The 19,364-nt window shown below is 38.8% G+C and overlaps 1 protein-coding gene across 6 annotated transcripts in view; it reads right to left on the bottom strand.

The window, feature by feature from the left end:
* Window positions 1–19,364, bottom strand: part of Baz1a (bromodomain adjacent to zinc finger domain 1A) — a 122,760-nt gene that overhangs the window by 46,318 nt on the left and 57,078 nt on the right. For 4 of the 6 annotated variants that reach the window (XM_070026579.1, XM_070026561.1, XM_070026536.1 and 1 more), the window contains 6 exons: window positions 19,078–19,179; window positions 16,427–16,514; window positions 11,710–11,844; window positions 3,571–3,670; window positions 2,304–2,470; window positions 844–939 (listed from right to left, as the gene is read on the bottom strand). In XM_070026579.1, the coding sequence (XP_069882680.1) occupies window positions 844–939; window positions 2,304–2,470; window positions 3,571–3,670; window positions 11,710–11,844; window positions 16,427–16,514; window positions 19,078–19,179 (688 nt within the window). The remainder of the gene's footprint in view (window positions 1–843; window positions 940–2,303; window positions 2,471–3,570; window positions 3,671–11,709; window positions 11,845–16,426; window positions 16,515–19,077; window positions 19,180–19,364) is intronic. The other 2 variants (XM_070026552.1, XM_070026571.1) reach the window with 2 other exon arrangements.

Below are 19,364 nucleotides of genomic sequence, written 5' to 3' on the forward strand. Positions count from 1 at the left end.
GAAACTCACTATCTTATTCTATTTATTGTGGATATTGTAGGTGCCATCATACACAGTTTAAGTCAAATTACTGTATAGTTATCTTCACTGCAAATTTCTCCAAGATATAGAACATTATCTACCATCTACTGATTTAGAAATGGTTTTTTATAAGCTAAGGTGAATGAATTTGGTTTAGATGCTTTCAGAAATAGAATCTTCTGCTGAGTGCTAGTAGCACACGCCTGTAATCCTAGCTACTCAGGGAGCTGAGATCTGACGACTGCAGTTCAAAGCCAGCCCAGACAAGAAAATCCAGGAGACTCTTATCTCCAATTAACTACCAGAAAACCAGAAGTGGCGCTGTGGCTGAAGTGGTAGAGCGCTAGCCTTGAGCTGAAGAGCTCACGGACAACGCCCAGGCCCAGAATTCAAGCCCCACAACTCACAAAAAAAAAAAAAAAAGAGAATCTCCTAATCCTTAACAAACATAAATGCATGTCAGTTTCATGCAATTTTTGTGCTTGTCAAGATTCACAAAAACTAAACATTATTTCTGCAAAATAACGTTTATTGTCAAATTTTGCTATGAAATATTAACAATACTACCCTTGGAATTCTAAGAGCAAACATCTGCATAACTATTTGCTCTTAATATGAATAGACTGTTGTTAAATAAAGAAACATTTCAGTTAGGTGTAGTCACACACTCAGGAAGCTGAGATGGTGGAAATTTGAGGCTAGCCTGGGCTGCACAGCAAGACTCTGTCTCAGAAACAAACAAAAAACAAACAGAGCCATTTCATCAGCAAAGCCACATAGGACACATATTGACATACATGTCAAACATTATATATGCTGTACCTTAAGGTCATCACATTCCATATCTTCTCTGGGTTTACTCCATTGTTTTAAGTATTCCATATACTTTCGCTTTTCTTCACGTAACTTCTCTCTTTCCTAACAAAAAGGATAATAAAAATGTGTAAAAGAAATTTATCAGGGGCTGGGAAGGTGGCTCATTGGTAGAGAGTGCTTGCCTTGAATGCATGAGGTCCTGGGTTCGATTCCTCAGCACCATATAAGCAAACAGAAAAAAGCCAGAAGTGGCACTGTGGCTCAAGTGGTAGAGCGCTCGCCTTGAGCTGAAGAGCTGAGGGACAGTGCCCAGGCCCAGAGTTCAGGCCCCATGACCAGATCCCCTCCCCCCAAAAAAAGAAATTTATCAGGCAGCATTAACATTATCTGAGAATCTGTTACAAATACTTGGGCTCCTCCCCCAGAAACTCTGGGAGACACACACACACGGTATTTTAATAAGCTCTGACACACACACACACACACACACACACACACACACACACACACACACACACACACACACACACACACACACACACACACACACACACACACACACACACACACACACACACACACACACACACACACACACACACACACACACACACGGTATTTTAATAAGCTCTTTTTAAAATTTTAATGCACTGAAGAGTTTGAGAATCACTGATGAAAAAAAACCAAACTATCGAAATGATACTATAAAAGCTGGGCACCAGTGACCTTCACCTGAAATCCTAGCTACGCAGGAGGCTGAAATCTGAGGACGAATGAGGACTTTAGGCATGAGCCACCACATCCAGCTGTTAAGTACTGGTGGCTGAAGCCTACAGTCTTTGGAAGTCAGGAGGCTGAGATCTGAAGATTGAGATTCAAGCCAGCCTGGGAAGGAAAAGTCCTTGAGACTCTTATCTCCAATGAACCACTAGAAAACCTGAGTGGAGCTGTGGCTCAAAGTGGTAAAAGCACTAACCCTGAGCAAAAGAGCTCAGGTAGAGGCCAGGTCCTGAGTTCAAGCCTCATGACCAAAAAAATAAAAAAGATAAAGTCTCACTATGTAAGCCCAGGCTCACTTGTGATCCACTTCCCTCCACACCCCATAAGAGAGATTCTATCTTTAAGACAACAATTCTGGGATTTATAAGTGTGCACCAACATACTCAGATTAAAAATTATGTATCATCTTGCATAAATTTGTAATTCTAAATAATGAAAGCAATTACTCATTTCACTTCAAACTTGAACTTTAAAAGATGTTTTATGTCAGGTGTAAGAGCACAGAGAATTATGCTAACACCAGCTATTAAACTTTCTCAAGTAAAACCAAGTATTATTATTATTATTTTATTATTATCATTATTAAATACACTCACAAATGTGAATGAAAGTAAAAACACTGGAAAGTTAACTATGAGCAAAAATACATAAAGTTAATACTACCATATGCACAGAGGATTGAATACCTTTTCTCTTTCTATTTTAAGCCTCTCTTTTTCTTCTTTTTTCTTTAGTCTCTCTTCTTCAATTATTTTCTTCAATTCTTCCCTCTTTTTCTCTTTATCTTCCTTTTCTTTTTTCTTTGCTTCTATGGCATCTGCTCTTTCTCTTTTTAATTTTGCCTTTTCAAAAGCTGTGGAGAAAGTCAAACTTAAAAACTATATACAGATAAAGAAACAAAATACTTGGCTCTTTTTTTTCTTAATATAACAAAAGCTGCCCTGAAATTTAAAAGACTCAGAAAATTCTTGAAGGGAGCCAGCAGGCAATTGATTAAAATGTAAAAGCAAGTCGGCTTCGTTTAAGAAAATAATACTAGGATAAATACTGTCTTTGAAAGCTCACATACTCACACTGAGGTCTGAAGACAATGCAGGATGGGCTGGGGTATGGCTCAACTGGTAGAACCTAGCAAGTGTGTTCAAAACCCCAATATCAGAAAAGAAAAGAAGATAAAAGAAAAAAGCAAGCAAGCAAGCAGAGTTGTAGCCCCTATCCAAACTTATTTAGAATGTATATTTCAACAAAATCCGTATTTGTAACATAGTTTGTTTTAAAAGTCTGTGTGAATCCAACACAATGGTCAGAACAGTTGGAAACCTTGAAACTGTTTATTTCTTAATGGAGCATTAAAGCAGATTAACAAGCTATATACCTCCCCCAAAAAATTGTGATACTGATTTCAGAGCTTTGTGCTGTCTAGGTAGGCAAGCACTCTGCCATTTGAGCCAAGACCTGAAATACTGTTTGAAGAGAAGAAGAGGTCTCAAATTATTTAAAAAAATGAAACTAGGGCTGGGAAGGTGGCTCAGTGGTAGAGTGCTTGCCTCGCATGCATGAGGCCCTGGGTTTGACTCCTCAGCACCACATAAGCAGAAAAAGCCAGCTCAAGTGGTACAGTGCTAGCCTTGAGCTGAAGAGCTCAGGGACAGGGACCAGGGCCAAAACTGACTTAAAGAAAAAATGAAGCCAGGAGCCAGTGGCTCATTCCTAGCTACTCAGAAGGCTGAGATCTGAGGATTACAGTTTAAAGCCAGACAGAGCACATGCACAAACGCATACGTGGGCATGCACTTACATACACACACAGAGAAGAAAAATAATTGGGAGGGGGGGGGCCGCATTTATACCCAAACCAGACAATGTATGATTTGAAAAATACCACCCACTGGGAACAGGAAAACAACCTCTCTTGTCCCTAAATAGTTATTGAAAATTAATATTAAAACTCACCTAGTGCCTTCATTTCTTCTTGTTTCAAAAGTTTGTCTCTTTCCTTAGTAGTTTTGTTCCTATATCCTGCAATAGTCTGTTTATTATCAATGTTGTCTTCCTAAAAAACAAAACAAGAAGCTAAAGTTGTAAACCACACAGTATATAATCAATGGCTTGTTTTTGGCTTTTTTTTGGTCAGTTGTGTGGACTGAACTCAAGAACCTGTGAGCTGTCCCTGGCTTTTTTTGCTAAAAGCTAGTGTTCTACCACTTTGAACAACAGCTCCACTTCCAGTTTTCTGATGTCCTTTGGCTTTTCCTGCCCAGGCTGGCTTTGCATCATGATCCTTAGATCTCAGCCTCCTAAGTAGCTCGGATTACAGGTGTGAGTCACCAGAGCCCCAGCTGGCTTGATTCTTATAGTGAGAATAAAAACCAAAAAATTAAAAACCCATATCAAGACTGGCAATAACATTTGTCTAACATGTACAATGAACTGGTTTGATCCCCAGCACTGAAAAAAAAAGTCTACACTTCGTTCATACTAAAATGAATTTTAGAGCTAGTAGTAATGGTGCCTGCCTATAATCCTGCTACATGGCAGACAGAGGCAGGAGGATTGCAACTTTATCAAAGAATCAAAATATAAATCAAAGGGCTGGGGTTTGGCCCAACTAGGAGAGTTCTTGCCTAGTATGCACCAGGTCCTGCGTTCAATTCTTACCACCATGAACTAGAATAGAATGGAATGGAATACAATGAGCTTCATTTTGAAATGTAAACTTTTAATAATTCCAATATACAGGAGCTGAGAGAATTCTATAGTTCTGCACACTGATTATCACAAGAAAGATCATATTCAGAGAAATCTTTAAAAACACATTACTTGATAAGCTAGTAAATATCAAATATGAAAGAGGCAAAGAAAAGACATATCAGAAATATTTGTGTGGCCAATGTTAAATAATATTAAGCATTTATTTTTGCTTTATTTCTTGTAAGAATGTCTCTAGCCTGTTTAATGAGTTTATTATCTCATAATGTAAAAATGTAACAAAATATAGTTTATCTGAATATTTGAAAATGTAGCATTTGCCAGGCATAGTACTAAATCATGGTAAAACAAGACAGACTCCCCTTCATAGTTAAACAGAGAAGTCATATATTAAATAAGTAAAAGATGAGAAGGCTCATCACAGGTACAATTCAACATTCTTTGTGAACATCTCCCAAATCTCAGAATTCAACTAAATTCTAAAATAGAAAGGCTAAGTGATCAAAAGGGATAGCTGTTAAAAAGCGGTAATTATTTTAACCTTAGTTATCTCAGTAATAGTATCAGTATTACTCTGCATCATTGGCAGAGCAAAAAATGCAAGTGGCATTTTTAAATTTTTATTTATTCTATTTTGTTTATTTTTTTTGTCGGTCATGGGGCTTGAACTCTGGGCTTGGGTGCTGTCCCTCAGTTCTTAAGCTCAAGGCAAGTGGTGTACCACTTGAGCCACAGTGCCACTTCCAGTTTTCTAGTGGTTTATTGGAGATAAGAGTCTCACAGACTTTCCTGCCCTGGCTGGCTTTGAACCGCGTTCCTCAGATCCAGCCTCCTAAGTAGCTAGGATTACAGGCGTGAGCCACCTGTGCCCGGCTGAATTTTTTTAATTCAAAACAAATCTTAGTTATCTGTTACTTTGAGAAAAGTGAGTCAACTTCCCTGAGATCTTATCTCTTCATCTATTAAATGTAACCCTCCTTATTTTGAAGAGCTATTATGATGCTCTTAAAAATACATATGTATGGGGCTGGGAAGGTGGCTCAGTGGTAGAGCGCTTGCCTTGCACGCCTGAGGCCCTGGGTTCAATTCCTCAGCACCACATAAGCAAAAAGAAAAAAGCCGGAAGTGGAGCTGTGGCTCAAGTGGTAGAGTGCTAGTCTTGAGCTGAAGAGCTGAGGGACAGAGCCCAGGCCCAGAGTTCAGGCCCCACGACTGGACCAAAAAAAAAAAAAAACATATGTATATATTCTTCTACATATGTAACACCAAGTATACAGTAGGAATTAAAGATAGTATATTATACTGAAAAGGCTTTGGAAGAAAGAAATAGGTTTCATCTGTGGGTAGAGAAGAAAGTATAGTTACAAGTGACAAGGGCATGGGTGAAGGAAAGAATGCACAAAATACTCCAACTAAGGTTTTCATAGGCAAGAAGAAAAAAATCTGTTTATCCCTCCTATAGTCCCAAGAAACTCTAGAAACACATAAAGCCTGGAAATAACTCAAGATTCCTCAAAAGTTCCAAATTATGCTGAATGTAACACTCATCCCAAAACTAGATAGGTACTAATCAAAGAAAGAACTATAGACCCATTTCTTTGATGAACATCAGTGCAAAACTTCACAATAAAATTTTGGCCAACCAAATTCAAAAACCAAAAAAATCACACACTATGATCAAACGGGATTCATTCCAGGGATGCAAAACTGATTCAATATACTTAAGTCAAATAATGTAACACATCAACAGAAGCAAGGACAAAAACCACATGATCATCAATAGATGTAGTAAAAGTACTTGAGGGCTGGGAAAGTGGCCTTGAGCTGAAGAGCTGAGGGACAGTGCCCAGGCCCAGAGTTCATGCCCCATGACACACACAAAAAAAAAAAAAAAGAAAAGAAAGAAAGAAAAAGCACTTGACTTGGAGAAACTAGGAATCCATGGAACATTCTTCAATATAATAAAGACTGTTGCAGGCTGGAAATGTGGCTTAGTGATAGAGTGCTTGTCTAACATGCATAAAGCACTGGGTTTAATTTCTCAGAACCACATAAACAGAAAAAGCCAGAAGTGGAGCTGTAGTTCAAATGGTAGAGTGTTAGCCTTGATCAAAAGAAGCTCAAGGACAGTGTTCAGGCCAAGTTCAAGCCCCAAGACTGACAAAAAATAAAAATAAAAATAAAAAATAAAGGTTGTATATGACAAGCCTACAGCCAGCATTATACTTAATTGTGAAAAGTTAAAACCATTTTCTCTAAAATCAGGAACAAGACACTCTGTCCACTTTCTCTACTCCTCTTCAACATAATATTGGAATTTCTAGCTACAATAGTAAGGCATGAGACAAACATAAAGGGTATCCAAATAGGGAAAGAAGTAAAACATGATCCTGTTTTGAAAGAACCCCACAGATTCCTCTCCCAAGCTACTTCAGCTGATCTGAAACTTTGGCAAAGTAGCAGGGTATAAAATCAGTAGCTTTTCTGTATGGAAACAATGAGAAGACTGAGAATGAAATGAGGAAGGCAACTCAAACAAAACAAAACAAAAACAAAAAAACAAACCCTAGGAAGAATTAACCAAAGATGTGAAGGACCTCTATGATGAAAATTTCAAAAATCTGAAAAAAGAAATTAAAGCAGATTTAAAGAAATGGAAATTTTTTCCATGCTTTGAAAAGATTAACATTGTAAAAATGAAAATACTCCCCAAAGCTATCTACAAATTTAATGCAGTACCCATCAAAATCCTAACAACATTCTTCAATGATATAAAAGAAGCAATCCAAAAATTCCTATGGAACCATAAAATACGCCAAATAACAAAAATATTCCTTAGCAGGAAAAAACAGTGTTAGAGGAATATCAATACCAAACTTCAAACTTCTATCTAAAGTTTTGGGTTTTTTGGTCTAAGACCAGGATTCATCTTTTTAATTTTTTGCTAGTGTTTGGGGCTTGAATTCAGGGCCTGAGCACTGTCCTGAGGCTAATAATGCTTAAGGCTAATAATGCTCTACCACTTGAGCCACAGTGCTACTTCTGCCAAACTTCAAACATTATTACAAAGCCATAGTAATAAAAAACAGCTTGGTACTCGTTTAAGAATAGGCCTGAACTTAAGAAACAAAGAACTCCCACTCATCTGGTCGAACCACTACTAAATATCCCCATGCTGCTGATCACATGTATGGTGTATATGTGTACACTGTTATATGTTATAGACTGTGATAGACAATTTGCTCCAGGAAAGTTAGAATTAACTTGTGACTTTAAATGAGCATCATTATTCCACAATACTGTGAAATTTGGGAAATTATGTAATCACTTAATCACAATTAAAAAAAAAAAAAAGAACCTCAGGGAAGGTAGGGAGGGAAGGGATGGTAGGGTGAAAACAATGGATGGGGTAACAATGCTCAATAGGAAGTGTACTCATTACCTTACTCATGTAACTGTAACCCTCTGTATAGTATCTTTACAATAAAAAATTAAAAAAAAAAAAAAGAATAGGCCTGAGGACCAATTGAATAGGCCCAGAAATGAACCCACAGACTTATAACCACCTAATATTTGATAAGGGAGACAAAAACACAGGATGGAAGAAGAAAACCTCTTCAATGAATGGTGCTAGCATAATTGGCTATCCACATGCAGAAAACTGAAGTTAGATCCTTATATATCACCCTGCACCAGAATCAATTACAAATGGATCAAAGACCTCAATGTAAGACCAGATACCATGAAAATATTAGAGTAAGGGATATGGGAAACACTAGGGCTCCTTGGCACAGATTGAAACTTCCTAAGTAAAGATCCAGAATCACAACAAATTAAAAAAAAAGACTGGCTAAATGGGATTGCACTAAGAATTTCTGCATGACAAAGGATATAGCTAGCAAGATAAACAGAAAGCCCACAGAATAGGAAACCATTTTTACTAGTTATGCATCAGACAAAGGTCTCATATCTAAAATATACTTTAAAAAATTAATCCCCCTCTAAACCTTCAAAGAAACAAAAACCCAATTCATAAAGACTTAAAGAGAGATTTCTTTCTCAGAAGAAGTAAAAATGACCAATAGTTACAAGAAGAAACATTCCAATGTCTGGCCATAGAAGAAATGCAAATCTGGGACTGGGAAGGTGGCTCAGTGGTACAATGCTTGCCTTGCCTGCACCACATAAACAGAAAAAGCCAGAAGTGGCGCTGTGGCCCAGAGTTCAAGCCCCACGACCGACAAAAAACACAACAAAAAAACCTCCCAACAACAACAAAGAAATGCAAATCAAAACAACACTGAGATTCAACCTCACTCCAATTAGAATGGCCATTATCAAGAAAATTAACTGTAACAGATGCTGGTGGGGATGTGGCCAAAAGGGAAGACTACTATACTGTTGGTGGGAATGTAAACTTGTTCAAACACTCTGGAAAGCTGTATGGAGGCTCCTCAAAAGACTATACATAGATCTTCCCTATGACCTAGCAATTGCACTCCTGGTCATTTATCAAATAGACCACAAACAACGCTATACTAAAGTTACCAGCATAAACTATGTTCACTGCAGCATTGTTTACCATAACTGAGATATGGATGGAATCAACCCAGATGCCCCTCAGTAGATGAAGATCAAGAAAATGTGGTAAATAAACAAAACGGAATTCTATGCTTACATCAGAAAAAATGATACTGCTCCATTCATAAGGAAATGGAAAGACTTAGAAGTAAGCAAAGTAAGCCAGACCTACAGAAACATAGGTTGCATGGTTTCCCTCATTTATAGTAATTAGAATGTGCCTAAAAAACTGTAAGTAGGGGTTGGGAAGGTGGCTCAGTGGTAGAGCGCTTGCCTTGCATGCATGAGGCCCTGGGTTCAATTCCTCAGCACCACATAAGCAAAAAGAAAAAAAGCTGGAAGTGGCACTGTGGCTCAAGTGGTAGAGTGCTAGCCTTGAGCTGAAGAGCTGAGGAACAGCGCCCAGGCCCAGACAGAGTTCAGGCCCCACGACCGGACCAAAAAAAAAAAAAAAAAGAAATGGAAGACAAAGGATGACCAAATGCAGCAGTGATACTAGCCACAATGTTGAAAACAAACTATACAACTTTCAGGGGAGAAGGGATTAGAAGGGAAAAACCAGGAAAAAAATGAGGGAAGAGGTGACACTGTTCAAAAAGAAATATACTTGTTAACCTGACTTATGTAACTTTAACCCCTCTGTATATCATCTTTACACTAAAAATAAGTAAATAAATTATGCTGAATATGCTTGAAGTTATTCTTAGGAAAAGTGGAAGGTGGCAGACAAATCATGATAGCCATCAGCCATGAGAACAAAACCAAATGCAATCAACTCAAAGTAAGAGAAAAAATAAATTCAGAGCCTGGCACTGGTGGCTCACACCTGTAATCCTAGCTTCTGAGGATCTGAGGATAGTTGTTCAACGCCAACAAGGACAAGGAAAGTCCGTGACTTTTTTCTTTGGGGGGCAGGGAGGGGAAGGGTCAGTCATGGGGCTTGAACTCTGGGCCTGGGTGCTATCCCTGAACTCTTCAGCTCAAGGCTAGCACTCTACCCTTGAGCCAGTGCCACTCCAATTTTCTGGTGGTTAATTGGAGATAGTCTTACATACATTCCTGCCCGGGCGGGCTTTAAACTGTGATCTTCAGGTCTTAGTCTGAGGATCTCCTGAGTAGGTAGTATTACAGGCCAGCTCTCTGTGGCTCAAGTGGTTGAGCACTCACCTTGAGCTGAAGAGCTCAGGGCCAGTGTTCAAGCCCCATAACCCACAAAAAAAAATAAATAAAAAAGAAATCAGAAGGGAATAAAGGATTAGAATAATCAAAAATATATTTCAGGCAACTGCATCAGTTTGCCCAATTCTAGAAATTTTCAGTCTTTGATTCCTGACTTGGGTAATGGTAATATCTTGAAGAAGAAAAATTCACTACTGCTAAAGGTGAGAAGATAAATGTAAAAGTGAGCTCAGGATAAACACATTAATCACTCATACTGCCTCCTTTCCTTCCTGTTCTAAAACTCCTTAGGGAAGATTCAGTTTACCCTTTAGGGTCTCTCATTAAATACACTGAATTAGTACTTGATATTTGCTTGGTTTTAGGCTACCATTTTCAGTTTGTACATAAAGCAAATAATATGAAGCAATCTGGTTATTATTATGGAAAAGCTATTAGAACTACTTTATGATACAGAGAAATTAGAACCTCAAGAATCAATTCAGAATTTCTGCCTCATTTTCATTATATCCCTCCACTACTAACTAGCCATGCTATATATACTATTTCACAATCCAAACACCTTTTCTAGCTTTTTGCCTCATCACTAGAAATCTTTTTTGTTTTTGAGTGTTCATGGCTGGGGCCTGAGTTAGAGACCTCTCACTTGTTTTTTCCCTGTACCACACTTCAATTTCACACTTCTTTTTGTTCCGGTTGTGGGACTTGAACTCTGGGCCTGGGTGCTCTATCACATGAGCCACAGCACCACTTCTGGTTTTCTGGTGGTTTATTAGAGATAAAGAGTCTCATGGACTTTCCTGCCCGGGCTGCTTTAAACCACAACCCTCAGATCTCAGTCTCCTGAGTAGCTAGGATTACAGGTGTGAGCCACCAGTGCCCAGCTTCAACTTCTTTTTGCTGGTTAATTGGAGATAAAAGTCCTGTGGATTTGTCTGCCCAGAATGGCTTCAAACCGTAATCCTCAGGTATCAGTCTCCTAAGTAACTAGGAACATAGGCCTGATTTCAATATTAGGAATCTTACATTTTGTCTAGCTTTAACATTACTGCCTTCTTAAATATCTCCATAATTTCATCCAGTCAGAATTTATTGCTCTTAACACCTCAATCCATAGTTTAATCACTGTATTTCCTCTTTTTATGAATTTCAGTAACTGCTCATATGCTTGTTTCACCTTGGTATAAAATCTCTGTGGTATGAGATCCATGTCTAATTTACTCTTGAAATTTCAGATAGCACCATGAAGCACTAGTGTGAAGTAATGTGTTTCTTCCTACAGACCACATGGGTCACAGGAACCAAACAAGTCTTGCTTCTGAATACTGTTTTATTAACAACTTAGAGGTAGTTCTAACCAGGTGCTAGTGGGCTCATGACTAACTCTAGCTACTCAGGAGGCTGAGATCTGAGGGTTGAGGTTTGAAGCCAGGCAGGAAAGTCTATAATATTCTCTAGTTAACCACCAAAAAGACAGAAGTAGAGTTGTGGCTCAAGTAGTAGTAGATCATTAGCCTTGAGCAAAAAAAAGCTCAGTGGAAAATGCCTAGGCCCTGAGTTCAAACCCAAGGACTGGCACCAGACACACACAAAAAAGGTAGTTCTGACCTCTTCCCTACTTACCTGATTAACAGATATTCGTTTGGGAGGTCTCCCCCTCCGTCTGTTAGCAGGACTGAAGATAAATGTAGGTGGATCATCAGGGAAGAAATAAGAAAAATCTTGTTCTGCTATTTTATATGTTGAAAGAGATGATGCCTTAATAGGGGAAAAAAACAGATACAACAATACATCAGTAAACCACATACAGATATGCTCTCTACATCATATGAACCATTCATTAAAGATCAGGCCAAAAATGTAGAATTTCATGTGCTATTGTATAGTGAAATATAGTTTACTATATAACTGGTCCCCTCCTTGCTTCCCTCCCTCTTCCTTCCTTTCTATTCTTAAAACATTTTAGGGTTATTATTTTTGTCTGTAATCGTTAGCCAATTAAATTCTCATAAAATACCTATAAGATAGATATTATTTTCCCCATGTCACATATGATAAAACCAAGGCACAAAGAGCTAGGCAGCATGCCAAAGGCTATAGTCAACAGGTCCATAGCCTGGTTTCAAAACCAGCCCACTGACTCCAGAGACTGCATTTTTTATCCACTATACAATAACCTCAAATTGCAGCTAGACAGTATTTGCCTATTTAACAGCAAAGACATTGAACTGAGATTTTTTCCTACCTTTTTTTTTCCCGGTCATGGAGCTTGAACTCTGGGCCTGGACACTGTCCCTCAGCTCTTCAGCTCAAAGTTAGCCCTCTACCATTTGAGCCACAGTGCCACTTCCAGCCTTTTCTACTTATTTGGTCCTAAGAAATCAAACCTGGGGCCTCATGCATGCAAGACAAGCACTTTACCACTGAGCCACCTTCCCAGCCCAGATTTTCCTACTTTTGAGAAAACAGTATGAAAGGTTCAAATAGTTTTATCTACCAAGCAAAGTCAAGGTCCTAAGTACAAATCTAATCTGTCTAGGCTTTTTGAGTTCTGTGATTATAGGCATGCACCATTACATTGGGCCTTCAACCCTAGGCTTGCTCCATTTCTAGCTTTTTAGTAATAAATTGGAGAAAAAAGTCCCACAAACTTTCTGCCCTGGGCTAACTTCAAACCATGATCATCATGATCTTCAAATCTCAGCCTCTTGTGTAGCTAGTATTACCAGCATAAGCCACTGGCTTAAAAAAAAATTCTTAACAGCCAAAATTTAATCAATTCTGGTAATCATAATCAATAATCCATTAAAATTTTACATAAAAAAACTCAACTGGGATGATCATATGCTCTAACATACAACCTTGAGTATATACCTTAAGTATATACAATTATAGATGAGTGGTTTCTTTGTAACTACAGGGTAAGTATTCCTAAACCAAAAACGTTTAGAAACAAATGTTTTAGGATTTTAAACATTTTGAAATACTTGTGTGTGTGTATAACTTTGGGATGTGTTCCAAAATCCTTGTTTATTTATATAGTACTGGGATTGTCTAGCATTTGCAAAACATATACTCTGTGTCAAGACTTCACCTCTTTTCTGCTTTCATTATTTTTCCCATAAGGTTTCACTTTTTGCCCAGGATGATCTAGACTTTGATCTTCCCATTTGAATTTCCTTCATGGCTGGGCTCAAACTCACCCTCCTCTGGTTTCTCTAAGGCTGGGATATGTATTTTATATTAGAGACTAGAGGTAATTTTACATGATATTTAAGTGATTTTTTCATACAAACCTAAATTTCATAATATGGAATTTTTTACTTTATGGACTCATGTCTGTACTCAAAAGGTGTTTGGATTTTCTACTAGGGGTGCTCAATGTGTACATATACTTTAGGTGTTTTTGTTGTTTTTTTGTACCAGTCCTGGGGCTTCAATTTAACACCTGGGTGTTGTCCTTGAACTTTTTTGCTTAAGGCTAGCATTCTACTACTTGAGCCACAGCTACAACTCCAGGGTTTTGCTGGTTAGTTGGAGATAAGTCTCATGGACTTCAAACCATAAGCCTCAGGTCTCAGCCTCCTGAGTAGCTAGCATTACAACCATGAGCCACCAATGCCTGACTTTTCTTTTTAGTTGATTTTTAAAAAAGTTCTGTGGAAAGGGATGACACTGTGCAAAAAGAACTGTACTCTATACAACTCACATAATAGTAAGTCCTCTACAATAACCTTTATAATAACAAAACAATTTTAAGTGCATAGCCATTCTTTCTCTAGACTGTCAAAATTGTAAATATTTTTTTTAAGCTAAGATTACAGATATGTACTACCAGGGCTGACTTGTTTGTTAACATGGAGGTCTTATTAACTTTTTGCCAAGTCTGACCTAAAATTTTCAGTAGGGGATTACACAGGCATGCTACTATGCCAGGCCATCTAGTTTTATTGATTGATTTTGTATCAGTCCTGGGGCTTGAACTAAAGAATCTGAGACATGTGCCTGAGCTCAAGGCTAGTGCTCTACCACTTGAGCCATGCCTTCAGTACAGCTTTCTGCTGGTTATTATGGACATGGACTCTTATGGACTTCTCTGCTTAGGCTAGCTCCATACCATGATGCTCAAGATCTAAGCTTCTGTGTAGCTGTGCATGAGCAACTAGAACCTAATTTTGAAATGTTGTTTTTTTACATAGAGTAACTAATGTTGGTTCAGCAGTGATATTCACTAGACACTGTGTTGGAAATAAACTATACAACCGGGTCGGGGAGGAGGTCAAGAGGGGAAATAACTAGGAAAAAATGAGGGAGGGGGAAATACTGTTCAAAAAGAAATGTACTCATTACCTGATTTATGTAACTATAACCCCTCTGTACAGCATCTTTACAATAAGAATTTTTTTCATGCATTACATAAAATGAAATGTACAAATCTTAAGCATCAGCTTGTGATAGATGTATTTATATTTGTGATAGATGTATTTGCATATATCTAAATGCATACATTCATGATCAATGCATACATCTTTTTGTTTTTTTTTGTTTTTTTTTTTTTTTTGGGTCCGGTCGTGGGGCCTGAACTCTGGGCCTGGGTGCTGTTCCCTCAGCTCTTCAGCTCAAGGCTAGCACTCTACCACTTGAGCCACAGCGCCACTTCCGGCTTTTTTCTTTTTGCTTATGTGGTGCTGAGGAATCAAACCCAGGGCCTCAGGCATGCAAGGCAAGCGCTCTACCCACTGAGCCATCTTCCCAGCCCGCATACATCTTTTTGTTTAGTTTGTTCTTTGACAACATCCAGATTTGAACTCTGGCTTGCACTTGGCTAATATATTATTTTTTGAGGCTGGCCCTGAAATTTCACTCTTCTTGCCTCTCCCTTCAGAATGTTGAGATTAAGGGTGCATACCACCACAAATTGCATTCTATTGCTTTTTTTTGGGGGGGGGGGGGGCGGGGGTCTGGCCGTGGGGCCTGAACTCTGGGCCTGGGCGCTATCCCTCAGCCCTTCAGCTCAAGGCTAGCACTCTACCACCTGAGACACAGCACCACTTCCGGCTTTTTTCCTTTTGCTTATGTGGTGCTGAGGAATTGAACCCAGGGCCTCAGGCATGCAAGGCAAGTGCTCTACCACTGAGCCACCTTCCCAGCCCTATTGCTTTATCTTAATACTTCTTTATCCTCAAATGAGTTAGTTTACATTTTGGAAAATTAGCCATACTTTTACCATCTTATTATTTAACGTAAAATGTGAGGTCTCTCAGAACTATTTCCTCCTTAGTAGGCATATAATACACTTATTTTATCTAAATTATTCTCTTATCTGGAGGCACCTATTTCAGCACTGTTCTTAAAATCCATTTACTACTCATAATCCAGACCTGCCCTATTAAAAGCAATCTTATTACATAAGTTTGTTTTTTCCAAGCTACCTATTTTCACCTGTCCTAATTGATCTTTCACATAAGAAAAAATAAATGGTAGTATCTGACACAATTAACATGTATAAAAATAGTATTTAATTCAGTAAAATTATTTTGTGTGTGTGTATGTTGGTACTGGAGCTTGAACTCAGGGCCTAAGCACTGTCCTTTAGCTTCTTTTGCTCAAGGCTAGTGTTCTACCACTTAAGCCATAGCTCCACTTCTGGCTTTTGCTCTTTTAATTGGAAAGATAAACGTGTCTGGATTTGAATCACCATTGTAGTGTCTGGCTTCAATAGAATTTTGTGTGTGTGTGTGTGTGCATACGCATGCATGTGTGTTGGTCCTGGGGCCTGAACTTAGGGCCTGAATGCTATGCTCAAGGGTAGTGCTCTACCACTTAAGCCACAGCAGCACCACTTCTAGCTTTTTTCTGAGTAGTTTATTAAAGATAAGAGTCTCACAAGCTGGGCGCTGTTGCTCACGCCTGTAATCCTAGCTACTCAGGAGGCTGAGATCTGAGGATCGCGGTTCAAAGCCAGCCCGGGCAGGAAAGACCGTGAGACTCCTATCTCCAATAAACCACCAGAAAACCAGAAGTGGCGCTGTAGCTCAAGTGGTAGAGCGCTCTCCTTGAGCTGAAGAGCTGAGGGACAGCGCCCAGGCCCAGAGTTCAAGCCTCACGACCGACAAAAAAAAAAAAAAAAAAAAGAGTCTCACAGACTGAGATCTCAGATCTCAGCATCCCGAGTAGCAAGGATTATAGGCATTAACCACCAGCACCTGGCTTCAATTAAGTTGGCTCTTGATAAATAAAAGGTTTGTAAAACATAAATAATATTACAGCAACATTACAACTACATAATACTAGCCACGTTTTGCTTATTTCCAAAAAACAATTTCACTATTCTTAATACCTTAATTTTAATGACTCCATCTTGTGATTCACAGTGTTGCTTCAGAAAAAGTTTCAGTTTATCACGAGAAAATAGGTGTTTTCTTCTGCTAGGGGCATGAGAAGGGGAGAAGATGGTAGTATTAATATCAAAGAATTCAACCCAAACTCCATGCTATTTAAAACGTAAATTTGAAGCAAAGAAAATGGAATACATATTGGCAGATATTTTGTCCTCTAATAGTATTTATATAGAAATTATTAGGAACTTTACAAAAGGTATTTATGGGGGCTGGGAAGGTGGCTCAGTGGTAGAGCACTTGCCTTGCATGCTCGAGGCCCTGGGTTCGATTCCTCAGCACCACATAAGCAAAGAGAAAAAAGCCAGAAGTGACGCTGTGGCTCAAGTGGTAAAGCGCTAGCCTTGAGCTGAAGAGCTGAGGGACAGTGCCTAGGCCCAGAGTTCAGGCCCCACGACTGGACCCCCCCCAAAAAAAAGGTATTTATGGCAGAAGTTTTAAGATCCATTGGAGTAGACCTAATATAAAAAAAGATTCATTTAGGGGCTGGGAAGGTGGCTCAGTGGTAGAGCGCTTGCCTTGCATGTCTGAGGCACTGGGTTCAATTCCTCAGCACCACATAAGCAAAAAGAAAAAAGCCAGAAGTGACACTGTGGCTCAAGTGGTAGAGCGCTAGCCTTGAGCTGAAGAGCTGAGGGACAGCGCCCAGGCCCAGAGTTCAGGCCCCACGACCGGACCCAAAAAACCAAACAAACAAACAAAAAGATTCATTTGTTGCTCATGAACAATTTGGGACAGCAAGCCAAACTTTTAAAAATTAGGGCAGTACCATTAAAATTATTTTGAAAATTAAATATAGTCTAACACCAAATAAACATTCAAGTGGAAATTGCAAGCAAAACTGAACATAGGTTTTAAGAAATTTAAAACTCTTGCATTTAGATCTCACTTAGCAGTCAACAAATTACTTAGTTCAAAATTAAAGAGAATTAAGATTCTTAAATATGCTATTTTTATTTTCCCCTGTCCTCAAACTAAAAATAGCAGCAATGGATCCCAAAACAAATAAAATCAACACAATAATAAAATGAGTATTTCTAGTAAAAAATATAGATACAATTTTTTTAAATTAAATCCACTGTTTAAAAAAAAGCATCTATGGGGCTGGGAATGTGGCTTAATAGAGTGCTTGCCTAGCATGCATGAAGCTCTGGGTTTGCTTACTCAGAAGCAGAAAAGGCTGGAAATGGCACTGTGGCTCAAGTGGTAGAGTGTTAGCGTTGAGCCAAAAAAAAGAGGCTCAGGGACAGTGTCCAGGCCCTAAGTTCAAGCCCCAGAGCTAGCAAAAAAAAAAAAAAAAAAGCATCTAAACAAAATAGAAGTTTTAACCCTATTCTTTCCCTAGACTTTAAAGTTTCTTTGGTTCACTGCTGTATCCTAGACTCATATAAGACGTGGTAAAGAGAAGATAATTACTTATTAACTGCTGAATAATTTATCTTTTAAGTCTCCATTGTTTCATTTGGTAGCTACCAGCAACACATATTTTCTTTGTTTTTGGTGCTAGTACTAGAGGGCTTGAACTCAGGGTTTGGGTAATGTTTTTTGTCTTTTTTGTTGGTGGCTGAGCTTCAACTCAGGGCCTGAGCACTGTCCTTGAGCTCTTTTGCTCAAGGCTAGCACTTTACCACTTTGAGCCAGAGCTCCACTTCTAGTTTTCTGATGGTTAATTGGAAACAAAAGTCTCATATACTTTCCTGCCTGGGCTGGCTTCAAACTGGGATCCTCAGATTTCAGCATCCTGAGTAGCTAGGATTACAAGCAAGAGCTACCAGTGCCCGGATTTCCCTATACCTTTTTTGCTCAAGGCTGATGCTTTACCACTTGAACCACACTTCCACTTAAGTTTTTGCTGGTTAACTGAAGATAAGAGTTTCACTTACTTTCTTGCCCAGGCTGGCTTTCCACCCTAATCCTCAAATCCCAGTCACTGAGTATAGCTAGGATTCTAGATGTAGAGCCATCAATACTTTTAGTTCTTTACGACTATTCCTAGGGCCGGGAATATGGCTTAGTGGTAGAGTTCTTACCTAGCATGCATAAAGCTCTGGATTCCATTTCTCAGTACCACATAAAAAAGCTGGAAGTAACACTATGGTTCAAGTGGTAAAGCACTAGCATTGAGCCAAGGAAGCTCAGGGACAATGCCCAGGCCCTGAGTTCAAGCCCCAGAACTGGCAAAACAAACAAAAGACTATTCCTGCATAGTTATTAATTAAACAAAAGGCTCAGAAAGCCCATTAGAATTTATTTTATCAGTTTGTGAAGATATAGTCTTTTTTTTGGGTCCGGTCATGGGACCTGAACTCTGGGCCTGGGCACTGTCCCTCAGCTCTTCCAGCTCAAGGCTAGCGCTCTATCACTTGAGCCACAGCGCCACTTCTGGCTTTTTTCTTTTTGCTTATGTGGTGCTGAGAAATCGAACCCAGGGCCTCATGCATGCAAGGCAAGCGCTCTACCACTGAGCCACCTTCCCAGTCCCTGAACATACAGTCTTAACACTACCCATTTATTCAAAATCAAAGCTTCTTACTAAACTTATTATATAACTATCCTACTTTAGATAAGTACTATAAGAAAGACTGAGTTTTACCTGATCTGTGTTGCCTTAACAATGGCAGACTCATATACTTCCTTTTTAGTGGGTTGTACCTTGTACTTAAATAATAAGGGATCAATTGCATCTTTTTTCTTCCTAAAAAGACAAAAGACACAAATTAAGTAATTCGAAAAAATGAGATTCTTAGAAACCTACTTTCTTTAAATATATTGCAAGAGAATTTTAACTAGGATAATACTACAGATAATACTCCACTATGTTACCCAAAATAGTATTGTTGTGTATATTTTTATTTTTTTGCCAGTCCTGGGGCTTGAACT

This window comes from Dipodomys merriami, unplaced genomic scaffold (assembly GCF_024711535.1).
Source record: "Dipodomys merriami isolate MVZ:Mamm:240054 unplaced genomic scaffold, mDipMer1.0.p SCAF_1, whole genome shotgun sequence".
Classification (NCBI taxonomy): domain Eukaryota; kingdom Metazoa; phylum Chordata; class Mammalia; order Rodentia; family Heteromyidae; genus Dipodomys; species Dipodomys merriami.